The sequence below is a fragment of the Solanum verrucosum genome, unplaced genomic scaffold (assembly GCF_900185275.1).
Source record: "Solanum verrucosum unplaced genomic scaffold, falcon-dt-bn FXZP01000182.1, whole genome shotgun sequence".
Classification (NCBI taxonomy): Eukaryota; Viridiplantae; Streptophyta; class Magnoliopsida; order Solanales; family Solanaceae; genus Solanum; species Solanum verrucosum.
In genome coordinates, this window is record NW_026020378.1 from 3,201,381 (window position 1) to 3,226,984 (window position 25,604).

A 25,604-nucleotide genomic window follows, 5' to 3' on the forward strand; every position below is an offset into this window, starting at 1 on the left:
ACTTGTCCGAAATGTGATTGCCCATGTTTTTCATTTTCTTTTCTCGATATTCACTACCTGCTGATTTGAGTAAGATATACCAGTAATATTTCTGTATCTTTTTCCAAGCTTTGCAAACTATTATGTTTTTGAGTCTATTAGTTCTGTTTCCTTTTCCGTAAAGAAATAGGTCAGAGATTTTAATAAATCAAACCAGACACTACCTTCTTCTTTTTTTCGTCTATCATTTTTCTAGAGGGTGGGGTGGGGGTGGGGGTGGTAAATTTATAAACATACCCTGCTGGTTCTGACTTCCAACTCTCTTTCATTTTTGTTCTTAACTGATCATTCATCTTTTCCTAGAATTAGGGTGTGAAACATTTCGAAAGAACTTTTGTTGCAAATGCAGAACTGATGTTGGCTCAATTTTGACAGGTTTGAACTGTTGAACAATGATGACGGACGGTGCAGCAGTAGTTTGCAAAATCTGGCATTTGCTATTTATTGCTTGTTGTTGCTACTTGGAACAAGTGCATTTTTCTGTGCTCGAAATATTGGGCACTGCAAAATAGTACTCAGTTTTGAGAACTATTGCCTCGCCTAAGTGTGTAGGGGGATGGCTTCGATAAAATAGGATGTATGAATAACAAAGGCATTTTCACAATTCAGAGTATGAAATCTCTCACCAGGTTAGTAGCTGTTTCCCTAGAATCTTGCATTATATGTGACTCAGATTAGAGTAGAAGTATGGAGGAGTATTATGTCACCAACAAGGTGCAGACAGAATTGAGTCAGAAGTTTCTACTGCTAAATTTGTCCGCTCGCTGAATGCACAATGGGAGAGAATGCAAAAGGGCATCTCTACAGTGATTGCAACAATACTTTGATGCCTTCAAAGACAGATATCTATCCATTGAAATTGTTCGGAAAAATTCAGTCGATGGCTTGGATGTACTGTTGTAAGCTTAAATGATTTCCGTGATTGCCTAGTGAACAATACTTGGGACCTTCAGTTGATTTCTGTGAAACATTTTCTGCTCTATGTTAACATTGGTCTTAGTTTTATTTATATATTCCAGTTATCATTCATTTCCTAGTTGATTTGCTGAAACAACCCAATGTTGTGAAGAAGAAATTGATATGCTTGGTTTAATTATTATTTTTAAATCTATGAAACTTTGACAATAATATGCTTTGTTTCATTTTAAAAAAAGGCGAAATGACCTGGGAGACTCCTGTACTTGGCTCCATTTGTCAGTTGAACCATTTTACTCATCACTTCGCCAAATGAACCCTTAAACTCGATGAAACTCTATTTTCTAAACCCCTCGGACCATTGACCGAGCTTATGTGGCATTAAATTGGTTGAGTTGGACAAATGTGAGACCACACGCGTTTTAAAGCAAGTGAATATAATATTTTTATTTAAAAATTATCAAAATTATAAGACAAAATAATAATAATAATATTTTTTTAAAAATAAATTTCAAAACCTTTCTTCTTCAGCCCACCCACCCTTCTCTCTTCTTCTTCAACCTCACCCCATCTTTTTTCTCTTCTTCTTCAGCCCCAACCCCACCCTTTTTCTCTTCTTCTTCTGCCCCAGACACCCCCTCCATCCCTGCCCCTACTCCTTTTCTGTTCTTCTTCTTTGAGATACACCCCATCACCATAATCATCAAATATAAAATTAAAAAAACTTTTGCAAGAAAACATATCATTCACCATTTTCATAAATTTAAGATCTATTGCTTGAATTTACTCATAAATATATTTTTTCCAACTTGAAGCTTTCTTGATTTTTTTTTATCAAATCAAAATAAATAGAACCTAAAGCATGTGCAAGAGCTAATTACAATCTATCATATTTTATGATTGAGAAAACTTTTGAGTGTGAAATATGAAGAAAGATGAAAATGATGCTTGTTTTATTTTTGGGGTGAGGCATGAGTAGGGGTGGCAGGGGGACTGGGTCGGCCCGCGACCGGTCGGAGAACCGGCCCGCCGGACCAGGTCTCGTTTGAATATAGGGGGATGGGGCTTTCTGAATTAGGGGACCGGTACCGGTCCGGTTCACCCGTTGGTCCTGGTCGACCTGGCTCGGTCCCGGCCCGGATGAACCGGCCGGTTCGCGGGATCCCCTAACAATTTTATTTTTTTTAAATTCTATCCGTTGGGCAACGGCTAGTGGGCCCCCCCAACGGATATTTTGACAGTTTTTTCCCCCAACCAACACCCCCTACCACCCCTACTTTTAATAATTTATTTTAAACCCTCAAGTTATTATAAATACACTTTAACCCACTTTTAATATTATAAATACCCCTCTATCCCTTATTATTTCTTACAAAATCATATATTCTCTCATCTATTTTTTATATTCTTTCAAGTCTCAACTCTCAATCTTAAGTCTCAAATCTCAATATTTTATTTCATTTAAGTCTCATATTATATCATAAATTCATAATACATATATTTCAATTCTAAGTTTTCATATTATATATCATAATATATATATCTAAGTTTTCATATTATATTTGCTATCAAATATTGGAGTTCCAAATTACAAGTTACAAGTTACAACAAACTACAAGCTTCAAGAATCGGTTATAACGTCTGCTATTAACGCAGACGTTTGGTACATTCGTTTCATAATATTTATATTTTATTTTTCATCATTAATTTTTGTGTTATTATTATTTTTATATTATACTTTACATATAATTAAATATGAGTTCTAACAAAAAAGATACCGGTAAAGGAAAAGAGAAGGAACCAAGTGGCATTAGTAGATTATTTAATTTTACTAAAAAATGTAGTAAGGAAAAAAATAAGAGTAAATGTGGTGGTACTTCTAGAGTTAGATTTAATACAAATGATTCTACTTATGTTGATGATACTTCTTATGATATTGATTCAAATGCTCAACTCGATCATGAACTTTTACAACAAATTAATGGTGATATTAATCCTTATCTTGATGAAAATTCAGGTGAAGAAGTAGAAGTTGGTTCGGGAGAAGATGAATTAGAAGATACACCTACTAGTCCGGTGACAAATGTTCCAAATGAAACTACAAATTCAACGGAGCAAAATTCTGGACGCCCACCCCTTATACCTCCTACAAGGGAGAAGGTGAAGTATCAACGCCCTAAAACTTCTGTTGTGTGGCAATTTATGACTCTAGATAAGGAAAATTCTATTGCTATTTGTAATAAATGTAAGCAACCTTTTAAACATAAACAAGGTGGAGGTCAAGGTGGGACGGGGGGCTTAAATAGACATTTGTTATCTTGTGTGCCGATTCAATATAAAGAAGCTAAATCATTAGCCGATAGAAAAAAAGGAATTCCAGTTAATGATTTTGATATTAATGTTAATGAATCGGTAGGGGCTTCTAACATGGTTCAAGGAACATTAGATCCTTCTAACCCCGGTGGTCCACTAACACAACGTAAATATAATAAGGAAAGAGATCGTGAAAATTTAGCTAAAATGGTTTCTGTTTATGGTTTACCTTATAGTTTTCCTTCACATCCCGGTTTTATTGAATATATTCAACAAACTTATAATCCTAATTATTGAGGTTTTTCAAGAAATACTGTTAAATCTGATGTTTTTGTATATCAAGGTAAACATTGTCAATATCTTCGTTGTGTGTTTAGCATATTAGATTGTAAAGTGTCTATAACTTCGGACATGGGTCGTAGTGTTAATGGACGTGATTATTTAACTGTTACAGCACATTGGATTGATCATAACTGGAATTTGCAAAAAAGAATCTTAAGTTATAAAGAATGTGTAGAGAAAAAAACTGGTGCATATTTAGCTTCAAATATTTTTAGTGTTATAGATTATTACATGCTTATAGATAAAGTAATGTCTGTCGCATTAGATAATGCATCTAATAATGTAAACACTGCTAGTATGTTAAAAACTAGATTATGTCCAATTGATGATAATTCTTTTTATGTTAGATGTGTTGCACATGTATTAAATTTAGTTGTACAAGATGGTATTTCATTATTTGAATGTGGTTGTATGAAAATTGAATATGTTGTTGCCTGGATTTTTTATGCTAATAGAGCTGCTAGAATTAGGGAATTTAATGAGCGTTGTGTACTATGTGATTTGCCACCAAGAAAAATTCCAAGACATATTAAAACAAGGTGGAATTCTTTTTACGAAATGCTTTCAGTTGCTTACGAATATAGAGGACCCATACAAATGGTGTTTAATGCTCATAATGCTGACCCATTAGACAGAATTTGTGAAGAAGATTGGGAAGAAAATAATGAACTATTAGAATTTTTAAGACTTTTTTATGATGCAACAATCATGTTTTCTGGAATTTATTATCCTACTATTTCATCAGTATTAATAAATATTTGTGCTATTTCAATTCAATTTTCTAAATACAAAATAATTGAAAAATTTAGAGTTGCAATTGAAGGTATGATTGAAAAATTTAAAAAATATTTTTTTCCTATTCCTCAAATTTTTTTAACTGCTACTTTACTTCATCCTGACTATAAATTACAAGGTGTGCAGGGACTTGTTGACACTTTTTATGATACCTTAGAAATTTCACCGGAAATAAATCCAACTAGTCAACTGTGTAAGTGTAGCATAAAAGTAGAAGCAAAAATTTTGTATGAAAAATATAGAACTACAGGAAATACTCAAGAAGTTGGTCAAACTTCTAATCCTCAGAGTAAAGCTCGAATTTCAAGTTATATGCGAGATTTTCTTGGTCTTAATTCTACTAACCGTGATGATTTTGAAGAATATCTTAATCAATCTTTAGAAACAGTGGAAGACGAAGATGGCAATGAAGATTTATTAGCATGGTGGAGGAGGCGGAGCGTTGCATTTCCAATTTTAAGCAAAATGGTTCGTGATGTTCTAGCTATTCAAGCTTCATCAGTTGCATCAGAGGCTGCTTTTAGTGCGGCAAGGTTTCAACTTGGCGATCATAGACATTCATTGGCGGAAGACAGTTTGGAAATATCAATTTTATTTAGAGATTGGGTCAACGCCGAAAGGAGAAATGATAATTTGCCAAAGTTAAGTTCCAAACAAGAAGCTTGGATTAATGCGGTACTTGGATCTAGTGATGATGAATTAGAGTCACAAGAGTTTCTAGCAAGTTTGCCAACACCGGAGGATGTTACTGTCGATATGATGCGACAATTAGAATTGAATTTTAAAGGAAAATACAAATATTAGATTACATCTGAGAACTAATTGAAACAGAACCCTTCCTAGAAGGTGGCTGCGTAAATTAGTTAATCATCTAATATTTGTAACAAATATTAGTTTTACATATGAGAACTTATTGAAACAGAACCCTTCCTAGAAGGTGGCTGCGTAGATTAGTTACTCCACTAATATTTGTAAATTGTAACTTCTAAGTTCTAAGTTGCAATTAGATTTTATTGAATAAATTTGAAGGCTTTATTAAGTCTTTTTTATATAACTATTGTCTTGCATTTTAATTTTAATATATTCATACATATTTACATATATACTAATTTGTTTGAAAATAGTTGAACATAATAAAAAAAGAACTAGCTATTACAAAATTTTATAATAAGGAACAAATGTTTAAAAATGGAACTTTAATACATCAACTAACACCTAGATTATTAAAAAAAAAAAAAAGAAGGAAAATTCAAAGTATTGCACATAACGTCCTTCTTTTTTGGGGCCTTTTCTTCAAAATCAAAATTTCAAGTTAAATTACTTTAAAATATTTAAAAGACAAATTTGAACTTCTCAAATTTGTAATTTCAAAATTGAAAATTGAAAATTGAAGTTTGAAATTTGAAAGTTGAATTTGAAATTTGAAATTTGAAAGTTGAATTTGAAATTTGAAATTTTGAAATTTGAAGTTTGAAATTGAAATTTGAAAACTTAAGCATTATTTATTAGCTAAAAATGTTATTGAAAAAAAATCAAATAAACTAAAAATGTTATTCAATAACATATAATTTCAATACAAATAAATAAGTATTTAAAAAATAAAAAATCCCCCGTCCCGTCCCCCCAAAACCCGTCCCATCCCGTATATATAGTGGGACGGGATGGGACTTATTTTTGTCCCCCCAATCCCGGTCCCCCCAAAATCCCCCAGAACCGTCCCCCGTCCCGTCCCGTCCCCCTTCGTCCCGTCCCCCAGTCCCCGTCCCCGTCCCCTTGCCAGCCTTAGGCATGAGGTGGATGAGAATGAAGAAGATGAAGTAGGAAATGGGAAAGAGAGAGAAAATAGCACTTTTTATTTTTTAGTATTATTTATTTTTAAAATTTGATTTCTGATGTGTCATTGGAAAAATAATAATAATGACGTGTCATTAAAAAATTACGTGATATTTCATGTGTAAAAAGAGTGTATTACACGCACACACATTAGATGGAAAATAGGTTTAAAATATTGTGTTTGAATGAGTTTAAGGGTCCATTTGGTAAAGTCATAAGTACAAGGGTCCAACTTACAAACAGAGTCAAGTATAAAGGTCTCTCAGGTCATTCTGCCTTAAAGAAATAATGATAAAGTGAGATCTCAAATTCGAAAAAAAGTTTTAGAGTTTGACGTATTTCAGTAACAAACAACAACAATAACATATTCAGTGAAATTTCACAAGTGATGTTTGGATAGGATAGAATGTACGCAACTTTTACCACTATCTCATGAAGGTTGAGAAGTTGTTCTCGAAGGACCCTCGGCTCAAGTGCAACAAATCCTGATACAGAAAAAGGAGACAATGTAGAGAATATAGCAAATAATAAAAAACAATGCAAAAGTACTATAAAATCATGTGATAACGAAGATAAAATGCTATAAATAATCCCTTAACTTATATGAGTAGGTCTAAAATGGTTCCTTAACTATACTTTTGTCGGATTTAGTCATTTAACTATTCAAAAACTTATCAGATTTGGTCCCTTAACTATACAATTATCAATTTTAATCTTTTAACTATACATTTATCGATTGTAATCTCTTAACTATAAATTTATCAGTTTTAGTTTTTTAAGTATTTAAAAACTTATCAGATTTGGTCTCAGTCCATTTTTATATAAATAACTTAGGTTTATATTAACGAAATCCACGTCTCGAGAAATTAAATCATTTAGCCATTTTTTTAGTTGTTTCTCTCTCCCCACTACTTTTACTTCAAATTACCCTTGTGCAAAAAACCTTAACCTCAACGGACAAAGATTCAAAATATAATTCACAAAGAAAGAAAATATAAGTCATAATTTTATTCAACAGATGATAAAATGAAACATATTATTGTTACTAATGACTTGAATATGCTAAACTTTATTATAAAAAGAAAAAATTATTACCCGTTGAATTCAAAATTTGTACTCCAATGACTTTATTGAAGAAAAATTGTTTAATTTTTCAGAAGTTGAAATTTATAAAATGGTAAATTTACAAAAAAAAATAGATTGATTTTATTATTCTATTCATTTTATGTAGAGAAATTTGATTAATAAGATCAAATCTCTTATTTTTCTTTTGTATGAAAAATAAAACTAAAAAAATTTTCTCCGATTATGAACCGTTAGCCGCCAAAGAAAGGAACACCACATATTCAACTCATTAACAACAAATATTTGTTTTATGTTATCCTCCATTGAATAAAATTAAGACTTATATCTTATTCCCCATTAATTTTATTTTGAATCATTGATGTTATTATTCTTTTCATAAGAATAATTTGAAGAAAAAGTAGCGGGGATAGAGAAACAACTTAAAAATGAGCTAAAGATTTAATTTCACAAAGAGTTCCGTTAATATAAACCTAAGCTATTGTGTAAAGAAAAATGGACAAAGACAAAACCTGATAAGTTTTTGAATACTTAATGAACTAAAATCGGTAAGTGTATACTTAGAGGACCAAAGTTGATAAATTTTTGAATACTTGAAGCACTAAAACCGATAAGTGTATAGTTAATGGACCAAAACTGATAAGTTTTTGAATAATCAAAGGACTAAATACGAAAAAATATAATTAAGAGACCATTTTAGACCTACTACTATAGTTAATAGACTATTTATGACATTTTTATGAGTCTCTGATAACGACACACCATAAACAACAATGATACAGGTAAAAAAAACTACCATAATACACTAGTACCACCGCAAACGCCAGTCACTCTAAGCAAGACAACACTACACTACCTACTACCCTTCTACCCTAATGTGAGTCCTCCACATCCTCTTGTCTAGAACCATGTCCTTGGTTATTTGAAGTTGCGTCGTATCCCTTCTTAACACCTCTTCCCAATACTTCTTTGACCTACTTCTGTCTCTCCTCATGCCTCCTATAGCCAACTTTCCGCACCTCATCACTGGTATATCTGTGCATCTCCTCTCCACATGTTCAAACCATCTCAATCTCACTTCCCTTTTCTTATCCACCACCTAGGTCACACCACATTATTCTGGATCCACGTTAGAATCACATATTATTTAAAGTAAAAAGAATAAATGCATTATATAGTTTCTAATAGAGGATTTCCAATATTTCTAGACATAAAGTAAATTCTTTTATAGTGGATTTAATTTTTTTCAATTTGGCGAAAGTGTTTTAGGTTTTCTTTTAATACCCTGGTTTAAAATAAAATATTTTCCTTTTCAGGGGTTTTAAGTTTCAACTCGGCTGCTTATATAGCGCTCCATTCCCCTGGCACCGTTATTCAAGAAAGCATTATTTGATTTAGGATTTAGGATTTAGGATTTAGGATTTAGGATATAGGATTGAGGATTGAGGATTGAGGATTGAGGATTGAGCAGCACAAATGCATCCACTAGAACTCTGATGGTAAAGTAGAAATTCACAGAAACCCAATTGGAAGTCTATAGAATAGCAATGGTGTATTCATCTTCTTCAATTCGAGCTTTTGGTTCACTTCTCTGCAGAATCTCAAATGGGGTTTATCTTAAACCCCACCATTCTTTCACTCTCAGAAGTAAGTACTCCCATACATCAATAAAAAGCAAATCTTTATACCTTATTTTCCTAAATTGTTTATTTTCTTGTAGGTGTTTTTTTGTTGAGTGGGAGTTTTTCGTCTTCTTCATGGTATTCATCTTCTGATATAAAGGTCTTGCCTTTAGAACTTCAATCGAGCAATTCAGTGAGAAAGATTTGGACTTCCTCTCCTCTCTGTATGGGCAGGCGCTCCTGCAAAATTGCTGGCAGAAAGGTATAAAATGTTCTTGCTGTTTACATTTAAATCATATAGTTCTCGTTTCTTTTTTTTTTTATGACAAGATAGTTCTCGTTTCTTTTCTTTGAGCAAAAAAATTAAAACAATTCTAATTGTTGTATTTACTTTGATACAAATATTGTTAACTCTCCGATTCAATACTATTCAAATGTATTGGGATCTTAGAGATTACCTCAAGTTAGAATCTTTCTTCCTAACTTGATTTCATCTACCAAAGAAAAATGTAGTCTTTTGGTCTATGCTAACTCTGAACAATAACAACAAAATCATAGCTAGTGTAATCCCACAAAATGGGGTCTGGGAGGGTAGAGTATACATAGACCTTACTACTACCTTAGAGGGAGAGCGGATGTTTCTGATACACCTTCAGCCCAGTGTCTTAACTCTGAAGTGTTCAGAAATTTTTATGTAGTAACGATCTGTGGAAGCATTGTGATTTCATTGTTATGTAGCGTCAACATCCTGGGAAATATTTATTCGTGTGATTTTGAGGTTTCTGTAATGAAGTTTGACGTTATTTGACTGCAGTAGTAGAAGAAGAGTGATGCATTTATTGAGATTAGATAGTTCATTAGGTTAGACTTATTTATTAAATGTTTTTGATTACAAGAGAAACCCGCAGCCGCTACCCTTTGGGTGCGTACATGGTAAAACCCTGCTCCTATGCAATAGCTTGTAAACCACAAAGGAGAAGTAATCCGCACTAGGCAAGCCCGGTGTGACGAGGTTGACCCAGAAGGAAAACTAGAATTATTTATTAAATGTGGACTATATATAAACTTATTATTATGTTTTTAGCAAAATAGGCTGAATGTTAATAGTTGGTGGACAACACACAAGTCATGTATTTATGTAGATTCCACATGGGCATGCATTATTTCATGTAATAGGTGTGGGTTGGCAATAGTGTAGGTGTTGGAGACCCGTGAGCCCATAATGAAGAGGCAACCTAGGTTAAGGCTTTAAAGCCAATAAATATGAGGCTAGGTCCCCTTTCTCGAGCTTGCTTTGCAATCATGGGAAACAAAGAAGCAAACCTCTGGTTTCTCTTTTCTATTTTTTCCCTCTTCAACAACACATTTTAAGATGGTCAAGATTCATTTTGAGTGATATAGGTAGTTTTCATAAATAAGTTTAAGAAATCTAGACCCACTTTGTTAATAAGATCCAGGAAGACTATCAATTTGAAAACACACATGACAAAATTATCTCAAAGATAAAACAATTTATTATATACCATGATTTGAAAACCGTGGATCAAGATCTCTAATTTCATAAACTCTCTGTTCAATAAAGGATTCATAAATGACTCTTATCACTTATCAGATTGTTGTTACTAACTGAAGCACGTATGTGTTAAAAGAAAATTGCTAACGAGTTAAGTCCCCAAAGCCAAGATCAACTTTGAACTTGATTCACCCGGACTATTTTAATAGAATAATGTTGTGCATATGCGCAACAATCAAAGCAAAATCATAGTCTATAAACAAACTTCGTTTCAGATTTAACCGCGATACAAATTGCGTTAATTTCAGTAAACCGGACTATTCATCGGATGAATGATTAATAGGGTCAATAATCTATGTAATATGCTTTGATGCCAAGTGTAAATTAACACGACCACAATAATTACATAGATTAAGAAGACCTATGATATTATTGTGAAATACATGAAAAAATGTGCGCACTTTTATCCACTATAACAATGCACAACTCAAGAGGAACTATGCGGAGTCTTCCTCTCCTTTGGCTTATGGCGCATGGCTTAACCTAAGATTTTTTCTCATAAGGTGCCAACCATCATAAGCTAAAGTAGAGGAAGACTCAACTAGTTTGTCATATGTTGTATGTTGCTATGGTGGAAAAACGTGCACACATTCTTTTCGCGTATTTCACAATATTTTAGGTGTTCTTAATTTTATATGGTTATAGTGATCGTGTTTCTCAATTAATTTACACATGGCATTAGAGCATGTTACATAGATTATGAACCTTATTAATTGTTCATGAGACGAATAGCCCGGAATACTGAAATCATTTATGCGTAAATTATGGATTAAGGTTGAAGGTTAGTATGTATCCGAGCAATGTCTAGTTCCCTTACCCGTATTGGTTGAGTTCAAGCATACCTCAAGTCTAGAGTGATTTTAGTCAAACCAACAAATATCCATAAATAAATTTAAGAAATCTAGACCCACTTTTTAAATATGATCCAAGAAGACTATCAATTTGAAAACACACATGCCGACAAAAATATCTCAAAGATAAATTTTTTTATTATATACCAAGATTCGAAAACCGTAGATAGAGATCTCTAATTTCATACAATTTTCCTTCAATAGAGGATTCAAAAATGACTCTTATCACTTATCAGATTGTTGTTACTTGCGGAACAATGTATGTGTTAAAAGAAAATTGCTAACGAGTTAAGACCCCAAAGCTAAGATCAACTTTGAACATGATTCACCTGGACTATTTTAATAGAATAATGTTGTATATATGCGAAACAATCAAAACATAAGCATAGTCTATAAACAAACTTCATTTCAGATTTAACCGAGATACAAATTGCGTTAATTTAAGTAATCCAGACTATTCATCGCATGAACTATTAATTGGGTTCAATATCTATGTAATATGCTTTGATGCCAAATGTAAATTAACATGACCACAATAATCACATAGATTAAGAAGACCTATGATATTGTGAAGAACACGAAAAATATGCATACTTTTATCCACTATAGCAATGCACAACTAAAGACGAACTACGCTGAGTTTTCCTCTCCTTTGGCTTATGACGCAGGGCTTAACCTAAAATCTTTTCTCATAAGGTGCCAGCCATCATAAGTTAAAGTAGAGGAAGACTCAACTAGTTTGTCTTCAATTGTACGTTGCTGTGGTGGAAAAAGGTGCACGTATTCTTTTTGCGTATTTCACAATATTTTAGGTGTTCTTAATTTTATGTGATCGTGTTTCTCAATTAACTTACACTTGGCATTAGAGCATGTTACATAGATTATGAACCTTATTAATTGTTCATGAGACGAATAGTCTGGAATACTGAAATCATTTTTGCGTAAGTTATGGATTAGTGTTGAAGGTTTGTATGTAGCTGAGTAATGTCTAGTTCCCTAACCTGTATTGGTTGAGTTCAAGCATACCTCAAGTCTAGAGTGATTTTAGTCAAGCCAAAAAATATCCATAAATAAATTTAAGAAATCTAGACCCACTTTTTAAATATGATCCAAGAAGACTGTCAATTTGAAAACACACACACCGACAAAAATATCTAAAAGATAAAACAATTTATTATATACCAAGATTCGAAAACTGTAGATCAAGATGTCTAATTTCATAAACTCTCCATTCAATAGAGGGTTCGTAAATAACTCTTATCACTTATCAGATTGTTGTTACTAGCGGAAGCACATATGTGTTAAAAGAAAATTGCTAACGAGTTAAGACCCCAAAGCCAAGATCAACTCTGAACTTGATTCACCCGGACTATTTTAATAGAATAATGTTGTGCATATGCGTAACAATCAAAATAGAATCATAGTCTATAAACAAACTTCATTTCAAATATAATCGCGATACAAATTGCGTTAATTTCAGTAAACTAGACTATTCATCGCATGAACGATTAATAGGGTCAATAATCTATGTAATATGCTTTGATGCCAAGTGTAAATTAACACGACCACTATAATCACATAGATTAAGAAGACCTATGATATTATTGTGAAATACACGAAAAAAATGTGCGCACTTTTATCCACTATAACAATGCACAACTCAAGACGAACTATGCTGAGTCTTCCTCTCCTTTGGCTTATGACGCATGGCTTAACCTAAGATTTTTTCTCATAAGGTGCCAGCCATCATACGCTAAAGTAGAGGAAGACTCAACTAGTTTGTCTTCTGTTGTACATTGCTATGGTGGAAAAACGTGCACACATTCTTTTCGCGTATTTCACAATATTTTACGTGTTCTTAATTTTATGTGGTTATTGTGATCGTGTTTTTCAATTAATTTACACATGGCATTAGAGCATGTTACATAGATTATGAACCTTATTAATTGTTCATGAGACGAATAGTCCGGAATACTGAAATCATTTATGCGTAAGTTATGGATTAGTGTTGAAGGTTACTATGTATCCGAGCAATGTCTAGTTCCCTTACCCGTATTGGTTGAGTTCAAGCATATCTCAAGTCTAGAGTGATTTTAGTCAAGATAACAAATATCCATATATAAATTAAAGAAATCTAGACCCACTTTGTTAATATGTTCCAAGAAGATTATCAATTTGAAAGCACACGCGCCAACAAAAATATCTCAAAGATAAAACAATTTATTATATACCAAGATTCGAAAACCGTAGATCAAGATCTCTAATTTCATAAACTCTCCGTTCAATAGAGGATTCATAAATGACTCTTATCACTTATCAGATTGTTGTTACTAGCGGAAGCTCATATGTGTTAAAAGAAAATTGCTAACGAGTTAAGACCCCAAAGCCAAGATCAACTTTGAACTTGATTCACCCGGACTATTTTTAATAGAATAATGTTGTGCATATACGCACAATCAAAAAAGAATCACAGTCTATAAACAAATTTCATTTCAGTTTTAATCGCGATACAAATTGTGTTAATTTTAGTAATCTGGAGTATTCATCACATGAACGATTAATAGGGTTCATAATCTATGTAATATGCGTTGATGCCAAGTGTAAATTAACATGACCACAATAATCACATATATTAAGAAAACCTATGATATTGTGAAATAAACGAAAAAAATGTGTGTACCTTTATCCACTATAACATTGCACAACTGAAGACAAACTACGCTGAGTCTTCCTCTCCTTTAGCTTATGACGCAGGGCTTAACCTAAGATCTTTTCTCATATGGTGCCAGCCGTTAATAGCTAAAGTAGAGGAAGGCTCAGCTAGTTTGTCTTTAGTTGTACGTTGCTATGGTGGATAAAGGTGCACACATTCTTTTCGCGTATTTTAAATTTTCTTAATTTTATGTGATAGTGTTTCTCAATTAATTTACACTTGGCATTAGAGCATGTTACATAGATTATGAACCTAATTAATTGTTCATGCGACGGATAGTCCGGAATACTGAGATTATTTCTGCGTAAGTTATGGATTAGGGTTGAAGGTTAGAATATAGCCGAGCAATGTCTAGTTTCCTTACCCGTATTGGTAGAGCTCAAGCATACCTCAAGTCTAGAGTGGTTTTAGTCAAGCCAACAAATATCAATAAATAAATTTAAGAAATCTAGACCCACTTTGTTAATATGATCCGCCCCCAAGGCCTAGCTCGAGTGGCAAAAGGTGGAGGATTTGTGGCTTAGGTCGCAGGTTCAAGCCCCACACTATGCAAAGCGAAGCCCGATATTTAAGTGGAGAAGGGTAGACGGGCGGGCCCATTATCCATCGAGTTTAGAAGGCTGTGATTGGTCCAAAGAGCGGGTCACAAACGGATTTCTCGGTTATCAAAAGAAAAAGAAAAGATCCAAGAAGACTATATCAATTTGAAAACACACACGCTGACAGAAATATCTCAAAGATAAAACAATTTATTATATACCCTAGATCAAGATCTTTGATTTCATAAACTCTTCGTTCAGTAGAGGATTTATAAATGACTCTTATCAGATTGTTGTTACTAGCGGAAGCACATATGTGTTAAACGAACACCGCTAACAAATTAAGACCCCAAAATCAAGATCAACTTTGAACTTAATTCACTAGGATTATTTTAATAAAATAATGTAGTGCATATACGCAACAATCAAAACAGAATCACAGCTGAAAAACATGCTTTGTTTCAGATTTAACCGTGATACAAGTAATTTCAGTATTCTGGACTACTCGTCTCGTGAACGATTAATAAGGTTCATAATCTATCTAACATTCTCTAATGCCAAGAACCTGTATCATTTCACGTAATAGGTGTGGACTGGAAAGAGTGTAGGTCTGTTGGAGACTAGTGAGCCTGTAATGGGGAGGCACACTAGGTTAAGGCTTTTAAGCCTATAAATATGAGGCTAGGTCCCCTCTTCTGGGTTAAGCTAAGACTTTTTTCCATAAGGTATCAGCCGTCATAAGCCAAAGGTGAGGAAGACTCAGCCTAGTTTGTCTTTAATTGTGCATTGCTATGGCAGATAAAGGTGCACACCTTCTTTTCGTGTATTTCACAATATTATAGGTGTTCTTAATATATGTGATTATTGTGGTCGTGTTTCTCGATTAATTTAATTCATCAAGGACTAAGTAGCTAATACTGATGTATTACGGTGATCAACAATGTATATCGTATCATTATATTCAAATGATTGTCCAGCAACAGGAGTTAGCACAGTTCTAGCACTTTGGATATTGTTTAAGTCAATGTTTCTTTTATGCAGACTGCTCAGGATCTTAAGAAGGCAAAGCTGTACTCAAAAATCGGGAAGGAAATTGTTTCTGCGTAAGTTATGGAAATGAAAAATAGTCATTCGTCTAAATCAATATCGAAATGAATGGAATTTTTCTCTTCTATTTGAGGTCTTAACGTCCCATTGGAACTTTTGAGCGTTATCTTGTTGCCAGCTAGAACCCTTTTCCAGACGTCTATTTTTGTGATTGTTATGATATAAAAAAAAAGGTGGCAGTTTGGTGCACTAAAGCTCGTGCTATGCGTAGGGTCTCGAGAAGGGCCCAACCACAAGGGCCTATTGTACTCAACCTTACCTTGCATTTCTGAATGAGTACTGTTTCCTGAATGACCAGGGTTAAGAAAGGTGGTCCCAGTCCAATATCTAATACGGCTCTCGCTGCTCTGATCGAGAAAGTTAAGGAACTTGATATACCCAAAGACATTGTTGACCGCAATGTTAAGAGAGCTTCAGAAAAGGGACAGGAAGCTTTTATCGAGAAGATCTATGAGGTATTGAACATTTAGACTTCTATGCATTTGTTACCTAATAAGCAACAATTTTTACACATTAACCTTTTTGGTAACTCTCTTGACTATTGCAATTCAGTGAACTATGAACTCCTGTTCTATACTCAGGTATATGGTTATGGTGGAGTTGGTATCATCATTGAGGTCTTAACAGATAAAGTAAACAGGTCAGTGGCAGCAGTTCGAGAGGTGGTGAAGGACAATGGTGGGAAGATGGCAGATCCAGGATCCATTATGTTCAAATTCCAACGTGCTCGGGTTGCTAATGTTAAAGTCACTGATGTTGACCGGGACCAGCTCTTAACAATTGCTTTAGATGCTGGTGCTGAAGATATCATTGAACCTTCAATGGATGAATATGATACAGAAGCAGATTCATCTGAGAGGTTCGTATGCTGGCTGTTTTGGTTGCATATAAATAAAGTCTGTTAGTTTAGGAAGAATATTCCATTGGCAAAGATTATCTTCTTATTTGCTTCATCCTGCAGTGAGTATGTTTCTCTGGTTGGATACTGCTCTCTCGTTTCTTGCAATTGGACCCAGAGTTTACTTTTATGGTTCTTTCAGGCATATACACGTAGTCAAAGAAACCTCTCTGGGTGTTCTTCATAAGTTGATTCTCTTTCAGTGCTGAAAATAAACTCCAACAACCCGTTACTGCTATTGCCAAGTCTACTGCAGCCTTGATTTTGGCACACCTACGTTATTTCAATTGCAATTTCACGGTTGCTGATGAATTCTTTTCATCTGCTAAACCTCACCCCAAAACCTTCTCTTCCCACGGGCCAATAGTGGTTTTTCCATTCCCCCATGGGTGACTCAAACTTCCAACCTCTTCGTTGGAAGTGGAGGAGTCTTACCACTAAAACAACCTTCTCTTGTCTGCTGATGAACTACTAATGTCATGCTGGATGAACTAATATCAGCACATCTGACTATTTTCCTTTTTATTTGGTTTACTTTAGTAGGGTTTACAAAGTCGTGTCTTCTGCGGAGAACTATCCAGATATATTATCAAAACTACAAGAGGAAGGAATAAAATTTAAACCTGACAACGGATCTGAGCTACTTCCTACTACTCCAATTGAGGTTTGTGAGTACAGCATATCAAAATTTTATTCTTCTAATTTGACAGCACTTGTTTAATCTTTGATCTTTTGATAAGATAATATGTTTTAACCATGAAATTAGAAAAGAAATCTAATAATTGATGTGTGAATCGTTGACCTTTTGTAATGTAAATATAATCATAGCATGGTCCACTAATTGATGTGGTTATGAGCTTTTTCATACCATGTAGCGTTGCGTTTCTGATAACTCAAATCTTCAAAAGGCTAATCTTTATTACAAAACATAAGAATATCTAAAATCTCATAGATTTAGTAGTGAGCATTCAAACTTCAACATCCAAGATCAATTTGTTCTTATACAAGAAAAGAAGTTTTTAGTCCAGTTGTTTTGACATGATTTGATTATAATATTCAACAAGGACGAATCAGGGGTACAACAACTAAAGCAATTGTTTTAGCTCCAAAAATTGAAGGTCTCAAATTTGCTTTTTTTTCTTATCAAGTAAATGTATTTTTGATAATAAACATGGCCACGACAGCCATATACAAGAGGTATAGCAAAAAGTGGAGAATTACAAAAATATATGATTCTCTACAAGCTCCACCCAGTCGTCTATACAACAAGGAACTTTCTGTGTGTACCAAAAAAAAAATTAGGGAACAGAGACTACTCCTCAATTGAGAGAAACTCGACTCTACACCTTCAAAAGCTCTCCTATTTCTTTCTCTCCAAACAACCCACATTACCGCAAATGGAATCATATTCCACGCACAAGAAAAAGAAGCAGAAGCAAATAAAACAAAATAAAAAAAAACATTACTAGAAAAATAGATGTTACGAACTCGAGCAACAGAAGAAAAAAAAGAAAAACAAAGAGAACATTAAAGCCTATGTGGAGCAAGTCATATAATTCAAACGATCAATTTTTCATAATTGAGAAATCCCCATGGGGATAAGACAGGATAAGGCACACCTGCAGCTTACTGAGGACATAATTCTAGATAGGACTATAGAAGGATATGGAAGTCGAGGATTAAGGTAGAAGATTAGTAGTTCCCTTATCAGTATTGGTTGAGCTCAAGCATACCTCAAGTCTAGAGTGATTTTAGTCAAGCCAACCTGAGCCCATGAAGTATTTGGCTTGGGTTGGCTGGTTTTCATCATTTGAGACTGATGGACGTATGTGCAAGCAATTGATCAGCTATAAATAGAGTAGTTCATTCTTTTCTCTGCTGTCTTACAAACTTTTGAAGGTCATCTACTTTAGCTTCTTTCTAGGTTTATTACTACATGGACGTTTTATCCACAACTTGTTTTTTTCAGTTTAAATTAGCGCAGTTCAAATGCTTTAACTATCAGTTTATGTTAACAGCTGAATTTGATCTTTCCAATTATTAGTACACATATTTATGTTTGTTGTAGTTAGTACTTTGGTTTTGGGCTGCAGGTAGATGATGAGGCTATGGAGTTGAACAAAGAACTAATGTCCAAATTACTTGAACTTGATGATGTTGATGCTGTGTATACAGATCAAAAGTATTAGGTTATTATTCCACTTAACAGTGGCATGAACACCTAACAGCTGGTTGTTGAAGCTATTGAAGAATGATAACGACATTCAGCTCATTAGAGTCCTGTAGTCAATCATATACGGCGTCATCTAGCTGTTTTACTTCTACAAAGAATCTACAGATCGTCTCATCTTAGGAACACATTGCTGTTTGGCCCAATTTTATCGTAGGGTTTGATCTTTCAACTGATAGATGGAATCTTTAGATGCATTGGTAACCCAATAATATTGCCTCCCTTTTGTTTGTAAAATGAATGTGCTTTAAATTTACAATCTGAAGTTGTAAGTTATATTGGCAATAAAATACTGTTGTTTCTCTTTAACAGCTAGCATGATGAATCTCATTGTAACGTCTTTAGCTTGAGTTAGTAAAGTGAGATTATTTGTATATGTTTGACTTGATCAATTGAATCTACCGAAGTTCTTGTTTCTTCACATGGACTTGTCAGAAAGACTAATGATTCTATGTTATAGTTAAAGTTAGTATCCCTATTTCCAATTTCTGCTGCAGAAGTATGTAATATGTTACTGAATCTCCTTTTGGGAACTTGTTTCTAGAGATGGGGTTTCTTGTTGATCTCATATGTGTATTAGAAATGCAAGTTTTGAAGCATCTGGTTTAGTGCATTAACATGTCAGTTCCTATTACTTCAATCGGGAGAACAACTCGAACTGATGCTGGCTTAGTGGATAATGATAGTTTGAATACTTCAATCTGATACAATACCATAAGTGATTGCAACTCCTCAATTCCAGAAGGCAATTTTTTTTTGTATAAAGGTGACATCAAGGTCAACTTAGGTGCACCTTGACTGTGTCTTTCACCTTTTCAGTTATCAGGACATTTTGTCTACTGAGATTTGGGTATATGAGAAGAAATCACCTAATGTTTTGGATTTCAACCCTCGTCTTTCCACTAACTTCATTGACTACTAAGGAACATTCATGTTTTAACAAAGATCTCTCATGTCAGTTACTTATGAATACTCATTTTAGAGCATATGCATTCATTCATATATATACTTACTATTAATATGGGTACACACATTCTATTACTAAGAGCAAATATGCACAAATTACTACAATATTAGCTATTTCAATATTAGTACTATCATCTTATTATGACTAGTAAATTGTATTAGGCTATGATATAACACTGTCGTGGATGTGTGGGGTGATACTATATCTTTGGAACCCAACAACCATGTAGCCCATAGGGGAGACCATAAGGAAATTTTGCTCTTGCAATTTCTTCAAATGTTGATCCATCCAGTATTAGAGCATATCCTTCTCCATTCTTGTCACTGATCATTGAGATTACAACACCTGCATATATAGTTCAAAAATGTTATACCTTGTTAAGATGTTGCTCCAATTACTTGTTCTTTGTTTTATTATTAGTCTTGCATTATCATTCACTAGAGATGCGTCAGAACAGGGCCAAATAACATTGGTAAATTAATTACCATCATCTTCCTCGGTTGCACCGGGTCGAGCCACAAAGAATGGTTCAGAAGGCACAGCACCTTCATCATACCAATTCTTTGCCTTTTTATCAAACAAATCAATCTGCAAAATATTGTCAGTTATAATTAATTGATCATGAAACAATAACAATTGTAGGAAAAAAAAGAAGCTGACCTTGGTGAGGGTGTTGGGGAAATTACAAGGCCTCTTAGCACCACAAGCATAAGCATATCTGTATTTCTTGCCTAAATAAGCAGGATTAATACTGCACATATCCATTCCTTTTCCATGTTCATTTGGGTCCAATGCTGCTTCTAATTCTCCATATGGACTTCCATCTAATGGTATTCTGAATCTTCCAACCCTATCACCAAACACCATTATTAATGTCTAAATATGTAGAGATTAATTTATCTCAGGATATATATAGTTGTGTGAAGATAAAATAATATTAGGTTATTTTTGAAGTGATGTAATACTGTACCTTGCATCGGGCAAGACATCCTTGCCGTTGAAGGAGCGAAGATTCTCAAGGCGGAGCTTATCAAGGATGGTGGTGTCGGCGCTATGCTCACAGCAATCTGCAATAACAGCAGTAACTCTCCCATCTTCGTCTTTTTCCTCGTATCCATTGATGAAGTGGAATGTCACGTATAATGGCACTTCTACACTCGCAACCTTTTCAATTTTAAATTAATAAAAGAAAATCAAACTATAGGATCTCAGAATTAGATTACTATATATCATAAAGAGAAAAATTACATATTACAATTAATTAGAGTACTAATAACATGTAGTAATTCTTTTGTAGCTAGCGTTCTTTAAATTAATTTTTGATTACCCAATAATAACAACATGCCCCAGTTTAATCCTACAAGAGGTGGCATGTATCACTGGCGAACTCAGAAATTTCGTTAAAAAATTAACTTATACATATGAAAAATCATTTTTGTCCTATATGCTTCCTCCTATAATTTTCGATAGACATAGTATAATTTTTGAACAAAAAGGTGTTTAATAATTGACCACCCTTCCTACGCCACTAGTGTGTACGTAACCTTACCCTTATCTTGAGAAGGTAGAGAGGTGGTTTCCCAATAGACACTCATTTCAAATAAAACATATCAAAAATCAAGTATATAAACAGATAAATACAACAATAGTGAAGAAACGACACTGAAAACAATAAAGAAGAGAATAGTCAGGTAATTTTTAGATCAATTGATCATAGTGATGAGAAAGAAATGACTTACAATGTTGCCACTGGCTTTACACATAACATGCACAAATGCTTTAGAATCAGGATGCCACTCAAACTTATAGAGTGGTGTTGGCTCAGCCTTCAACAAATTTTGTGCACAATACCTTAGTGACATCTCAGGCACAATAACATAATTTTCTGTAACAGGAAACGAATGAACCCATCCTGGTGCTGGTCCTCCTCTACAACTCACTCTTCCTATATACTTCCTCTCATTTGTCCCTGCCTCCATTCTCACCACCAAATATCCCGGGTTAATTAAATCCGGAATCAACGTTATAAACTCCCTATCTGTAACAACTGGATGAGCTGAATGAATTAATCCGCCTAACGAGTCACTATATTCAAATTTCCCAATTGTATCAAGTGTATTCGGATCAATTACAATTGAACCTTTTATTGTCTCAGTTAAGCAGACTACTCGTCCATCTCCGAGTTTAACGACTCCAGTGTTGGCATTATCGGTTAGGGATGCCCCGGAGAGTAATTTGGCCATGTCACCTATGTAGGATAAGAAATTGTCTGCCTTAGGTACTTCTGAAAATTCTCGGTAACATATTTTGTTACTGCTTTTTGCTGCTTTATATGCGTCCGATTCGATTTGTCTATGACCCATTATTAATCGTCCGTTTTCGAAATGAAGACGGACTAAGGTAGCGTAGCCATCGAAAAGGTGACGAAAATTGTAGTCACCTATGTGCCATTGTCCTGGACCATTTCTTAGGTACGTGCCATTCTACATAGACAAGAAAATAATAAACTATTTATTTGTTTTTTTTTTATAATGAGTAAATACAATAATTTTATGTGCTGAGATTTGGACTTAGAATGAATGTGACATGATGTGGAATGAGGTTAAGCTGATGTACGTCTTATTATTATTAATAATCAAGACAAAAGATAAATGAATATTTTATTTTTCCAAAATATATATATATATATATATATATATATATATATATATATATAAAAATTAAAGGAAAGAGATTGATTTTTTTTTTTCATCTTCTCAAATCTTAAATATTTTGTCGTTTTAATACTATAACATTCTTTATCATCTTGAAAGAAGAGAATATCCTTTGTTGAACGTGGTGAGATCATTACAAGATTGCTAAGAACATTATTATTCTTATTAATTAGCTTCTTGACAAGTGTTCATACCACTATTAAAGAAATCATTATTTTCTTATCTGAAACATATTCAGTGACTATTTTCATCGATTTTTCGGATTGAATCGATTAGAAAAAAGAAAAATAGTAATGTTTTTATGTAGAAAAACTAGAGAGTATCTTAGTATTTTAGTGAACATTTGTTTTTCATCACACATTTTTTCAGTAAGCTAATTCGATGGAAAATGAGTCAGAAAATCATATTTTATAACATAAATTTCCCGAGTGATTAGCTAGTGAGGAAAATCTTTGTTTCTATTGTAGTGTACTAAATAGCAGAATAATTAAGTTCAGAAACCTTTGTTTTCAATATGTAAATTTAATCAGAGAAAAATGTCTTAGGTACACATGCATCTTTGATCTCAATACTTTTGGTGAAAAAAATTATAACAAGTGATTCCAAAAATTAAACACTAAACACGTTCATATTTAACTTATATACACTAACAATAACATACCAGCCACAATGGTAACTCGCCTTCAACGATGAGTTCTCCTTCCCATCTTTCTTGGCGTACGCTAGTCCATGCTGCGAGCTTCTTCTCCTTATTAATCACCTCTTGATCTGGTGGTGGAACTATTACGGGCAATTGACTAGCAACCTTTGTAACTAATTTCAAGTCCAATTTTTTCTTGTTTTTCAACTTTGATCCAAAATAAGATTCATGTTTGCCATGATCAAACATGTCAGCAAGGATCTTATTACAGTAAATTTTGGTTGTTGAAGAGGCAAAAGAAGCCATGGATGTGAAGAATATTATTAGAGAGAATTTGAGAGTGTAGTAAGAAATATTAAGTTAGATGTGTAGATTATTTATAGGTAAGTTCAATTAGAATCTTCATAGGTGGAATTCCATCATACTAAAAGACATGCTTACGTTATGATTACAAATTATTAATACAATTTATTATGTATATACTCCATCCGTCTAAATTTATATGTCATCACAAGAATTTCAAGATTCAAACTTTTAAAGTTTATCGGGAGTTCAAATATAAAAATCGTAACTCAAATTGTATTGTAAGAAGTATTGTAAATTATAATAATTAATAATTTAAAATATTTAAAAGTTATATAAAAAACTCAAATATGCTATTTAACATTGAGAAAAGGCTCATTTATGTCATCCATTAAAAATTTTGCTCATATATGTTATTTTCCTTTGAGAAAAGGCTCATCCATGCCATTATTTGTTAACGGAAAATAGTTCTGATTTTGTAAAATTATTTTTTACACGTGGTCAATTATGCTTCGGCCACGTCATTAATTAGCGGCATCGGAACTGTTTTCTATTAACAAATAATGGCGTGGATGAGCCTTTTCTCAAACGAAAATGACATAGATAAGCCAAACTTTTAATGGATGACACAAATAAGCCTTTTCTCAAATTTCAATGACATATTATATGATCCTTTTCCCAAAATTTCATTCACACTTTTTTCTTTAATTATCTCTCGAAATTTCAATAGTACTAGCCTGCTAGGTAAATTAGGATATTTCGGTTTTATATACCATAATTTCCAAGAAATCAAAAAAGTAATGCACATATTAGCTTGGAAGCACGTGATAAGACACGTGTGCTTGTATTTTTCTCCTTGACCTGAAAGTGTAATAATTTGTTTTATATAATTGATGCAATTAACATATCATAACAGAAAACTTGTTATTTTAAATTTATTAATTAATATATACTTGTTAAATGAAATCTAAATTTTAAGTTACGTGGGGGGGGGGGGGGGGGGGGGGAGGGGGTTATTCTATTTTTAATATAAATACAAGGAACAATGATAGCATTTTGTGTTTGTTTGATAGTATGGTGGCCATCCACCGAAGAAAAGCATCGTCACCCACCCGTATTTAAAATTCAACGCACTTAGGCATTGATATAGCTTTTACTTCCATTTAATCTTTTCATATATATGATTAAATTAGCACAATTATATATATTAGTATCTACACAAACTATATATAGCAATCGATTTTTACATTTTAATTTCAAATATACAGTATAGTAAAGATTTTGTGGCGTGGTTTAAAGAGCAAAGAGTAATACGAAAATAAAAATGAAGAAAGCAAACATGATTTTGTGGAGTTGGTGGGAAGCTAGAAATAATTTATATTGAAATAATAAATAAAATGTGCTCACTGCCACATTGCACTGTGCGGAGAAGGAGTTGAAGGAATGAAGGAGTGCCAATTTAGGAGCCTAGATGTATGTTGTTGCTACAACTAATATGATTACTAGATGAGAACAACTTTTGCTTGACATAATTAAATGTCATATTGATGTTTCTTACGATATTCATATCGATTTGGCAGGAATAGGCATGATGCTACGTGATCACTTCCGTCAATTTACTGCTGATAAAACTATATTTTTTGACCGTGTTGGTAGCTCTGCCATCTGCTGAGATCATATTTGGCTAAAGGAACGATTCAGTAGAATAAGATTGATTGTGGAAATTGATATCTTACTTGTAAAGTAAGCTCTAGAAGAAAATTTTGGTGAATTACTCTTATTTTAATTCTTTAGTTTTTATTGTAAAACTTTTATCAAAAAGTTGCATTCTTTTTTTTTGTCGGTTGTTAAGAAGTCAGTGAATTAGGTTACTCCTTATTTTGCTAGAACATCTATTTTTATATATGATACGATAGAATAGCATTACCGATGTACTCGTATTTGATTTGAATAATACATTACAAAAGAACTATTTTAAAAAATAAAATTGGACGTTGGATGCTTCAAGAGTTCAAGGTAATAGAATCCAAAGAACAAACGTGTACTTTCTTGTTTCCTAGTGACACACAATTTGTTTTTTTTTTTAATCTTACATTAATCTTTTTTTAAAATGCTAGTAAGCTTGAA

At 33.4% G+C, this 25,604-nt stretch overlaps 2 protein-coding genes across 4 annotated transcripts; one reads left to right on the forward strand and one right to left on the reverse strand.

Annotated features, from left to right (window-relative positions):
• Positions 1–8,676: 8,676 nt before the first annotated feature.
• LOC125838696 (probable transcriptional regulatory protein At2g25830) lies at positions 8,677–19,168 on the forward strand. Of its 2 annotated transcripts, none has more exons than XM_049517735.1 (7): positions 8,677–8,967; positions 9,041–9,204; positions 15,660–15,721; positions 16,024–16,180; positions 16,307–16,584; positions 17,164–17,287; positions 18,717–19,168. In XM_049517735.1, the coding sequence occupies exons 1-7, from the start codon at positions 8,868–8,870 to the stop codon at positions 18,810–18,812; spliced, it is 981 nt and encodes a 326-aa protein (XP_049373692.1). In that variant the 5' UTR covers positions 8,677–8,867; the 3' UTR covers positions 18,813–19,168. The 2 variants fall into 2 exon arrangements, with proteins under 2 accessions (XP_049373692.1, XP_049373693.1); XM_049517736.1 differs by having other exon boundaries at positions 8,770–8,967; positions 17,167–17,287.
• An 839-nt stretch (positions 19,169–20,007) lies between these two features.
• On the reverse strand, positions 20,008–23,590 carry LOC125838685 (carotenoid cleavage dioxygenase 8 homolog B, chloroplastic). 2 transcript variants are annotated; one of them, XM_049517725.1, is made up of 6 exons: positions 23,196–23,590; positions 21,560–22,303; positions 20,791–20,984; positions 20,481–20,670; positions 20,306–20,408; positions 20,008–20,165 (listed from the first exon to the last, which is right to left on the reverse strand). In XM_049517725.1, the coding sequence occupies exons 1-6, from the start codon at positions 23,478–23,480 to the stop codon at positions 20,020–20,022; spliced, it is 1,662 nt and encodes a 553-aa protein (XP_049373682.1). In that variant the 5' UTR covers positions 23,481–23,590; the 3' UTR covers positions 20,008–20,019. The 2 variants fall into 2 exon arrangements, with proteins under 2 accessions (XP_049373682.1, XP_049373681.1); XM_049517724.1 differs by having other exon boundaries at positions 20,306–20,670.
• Positions 23,591–25,604: the final 2,014 nt, after the last annotated feature.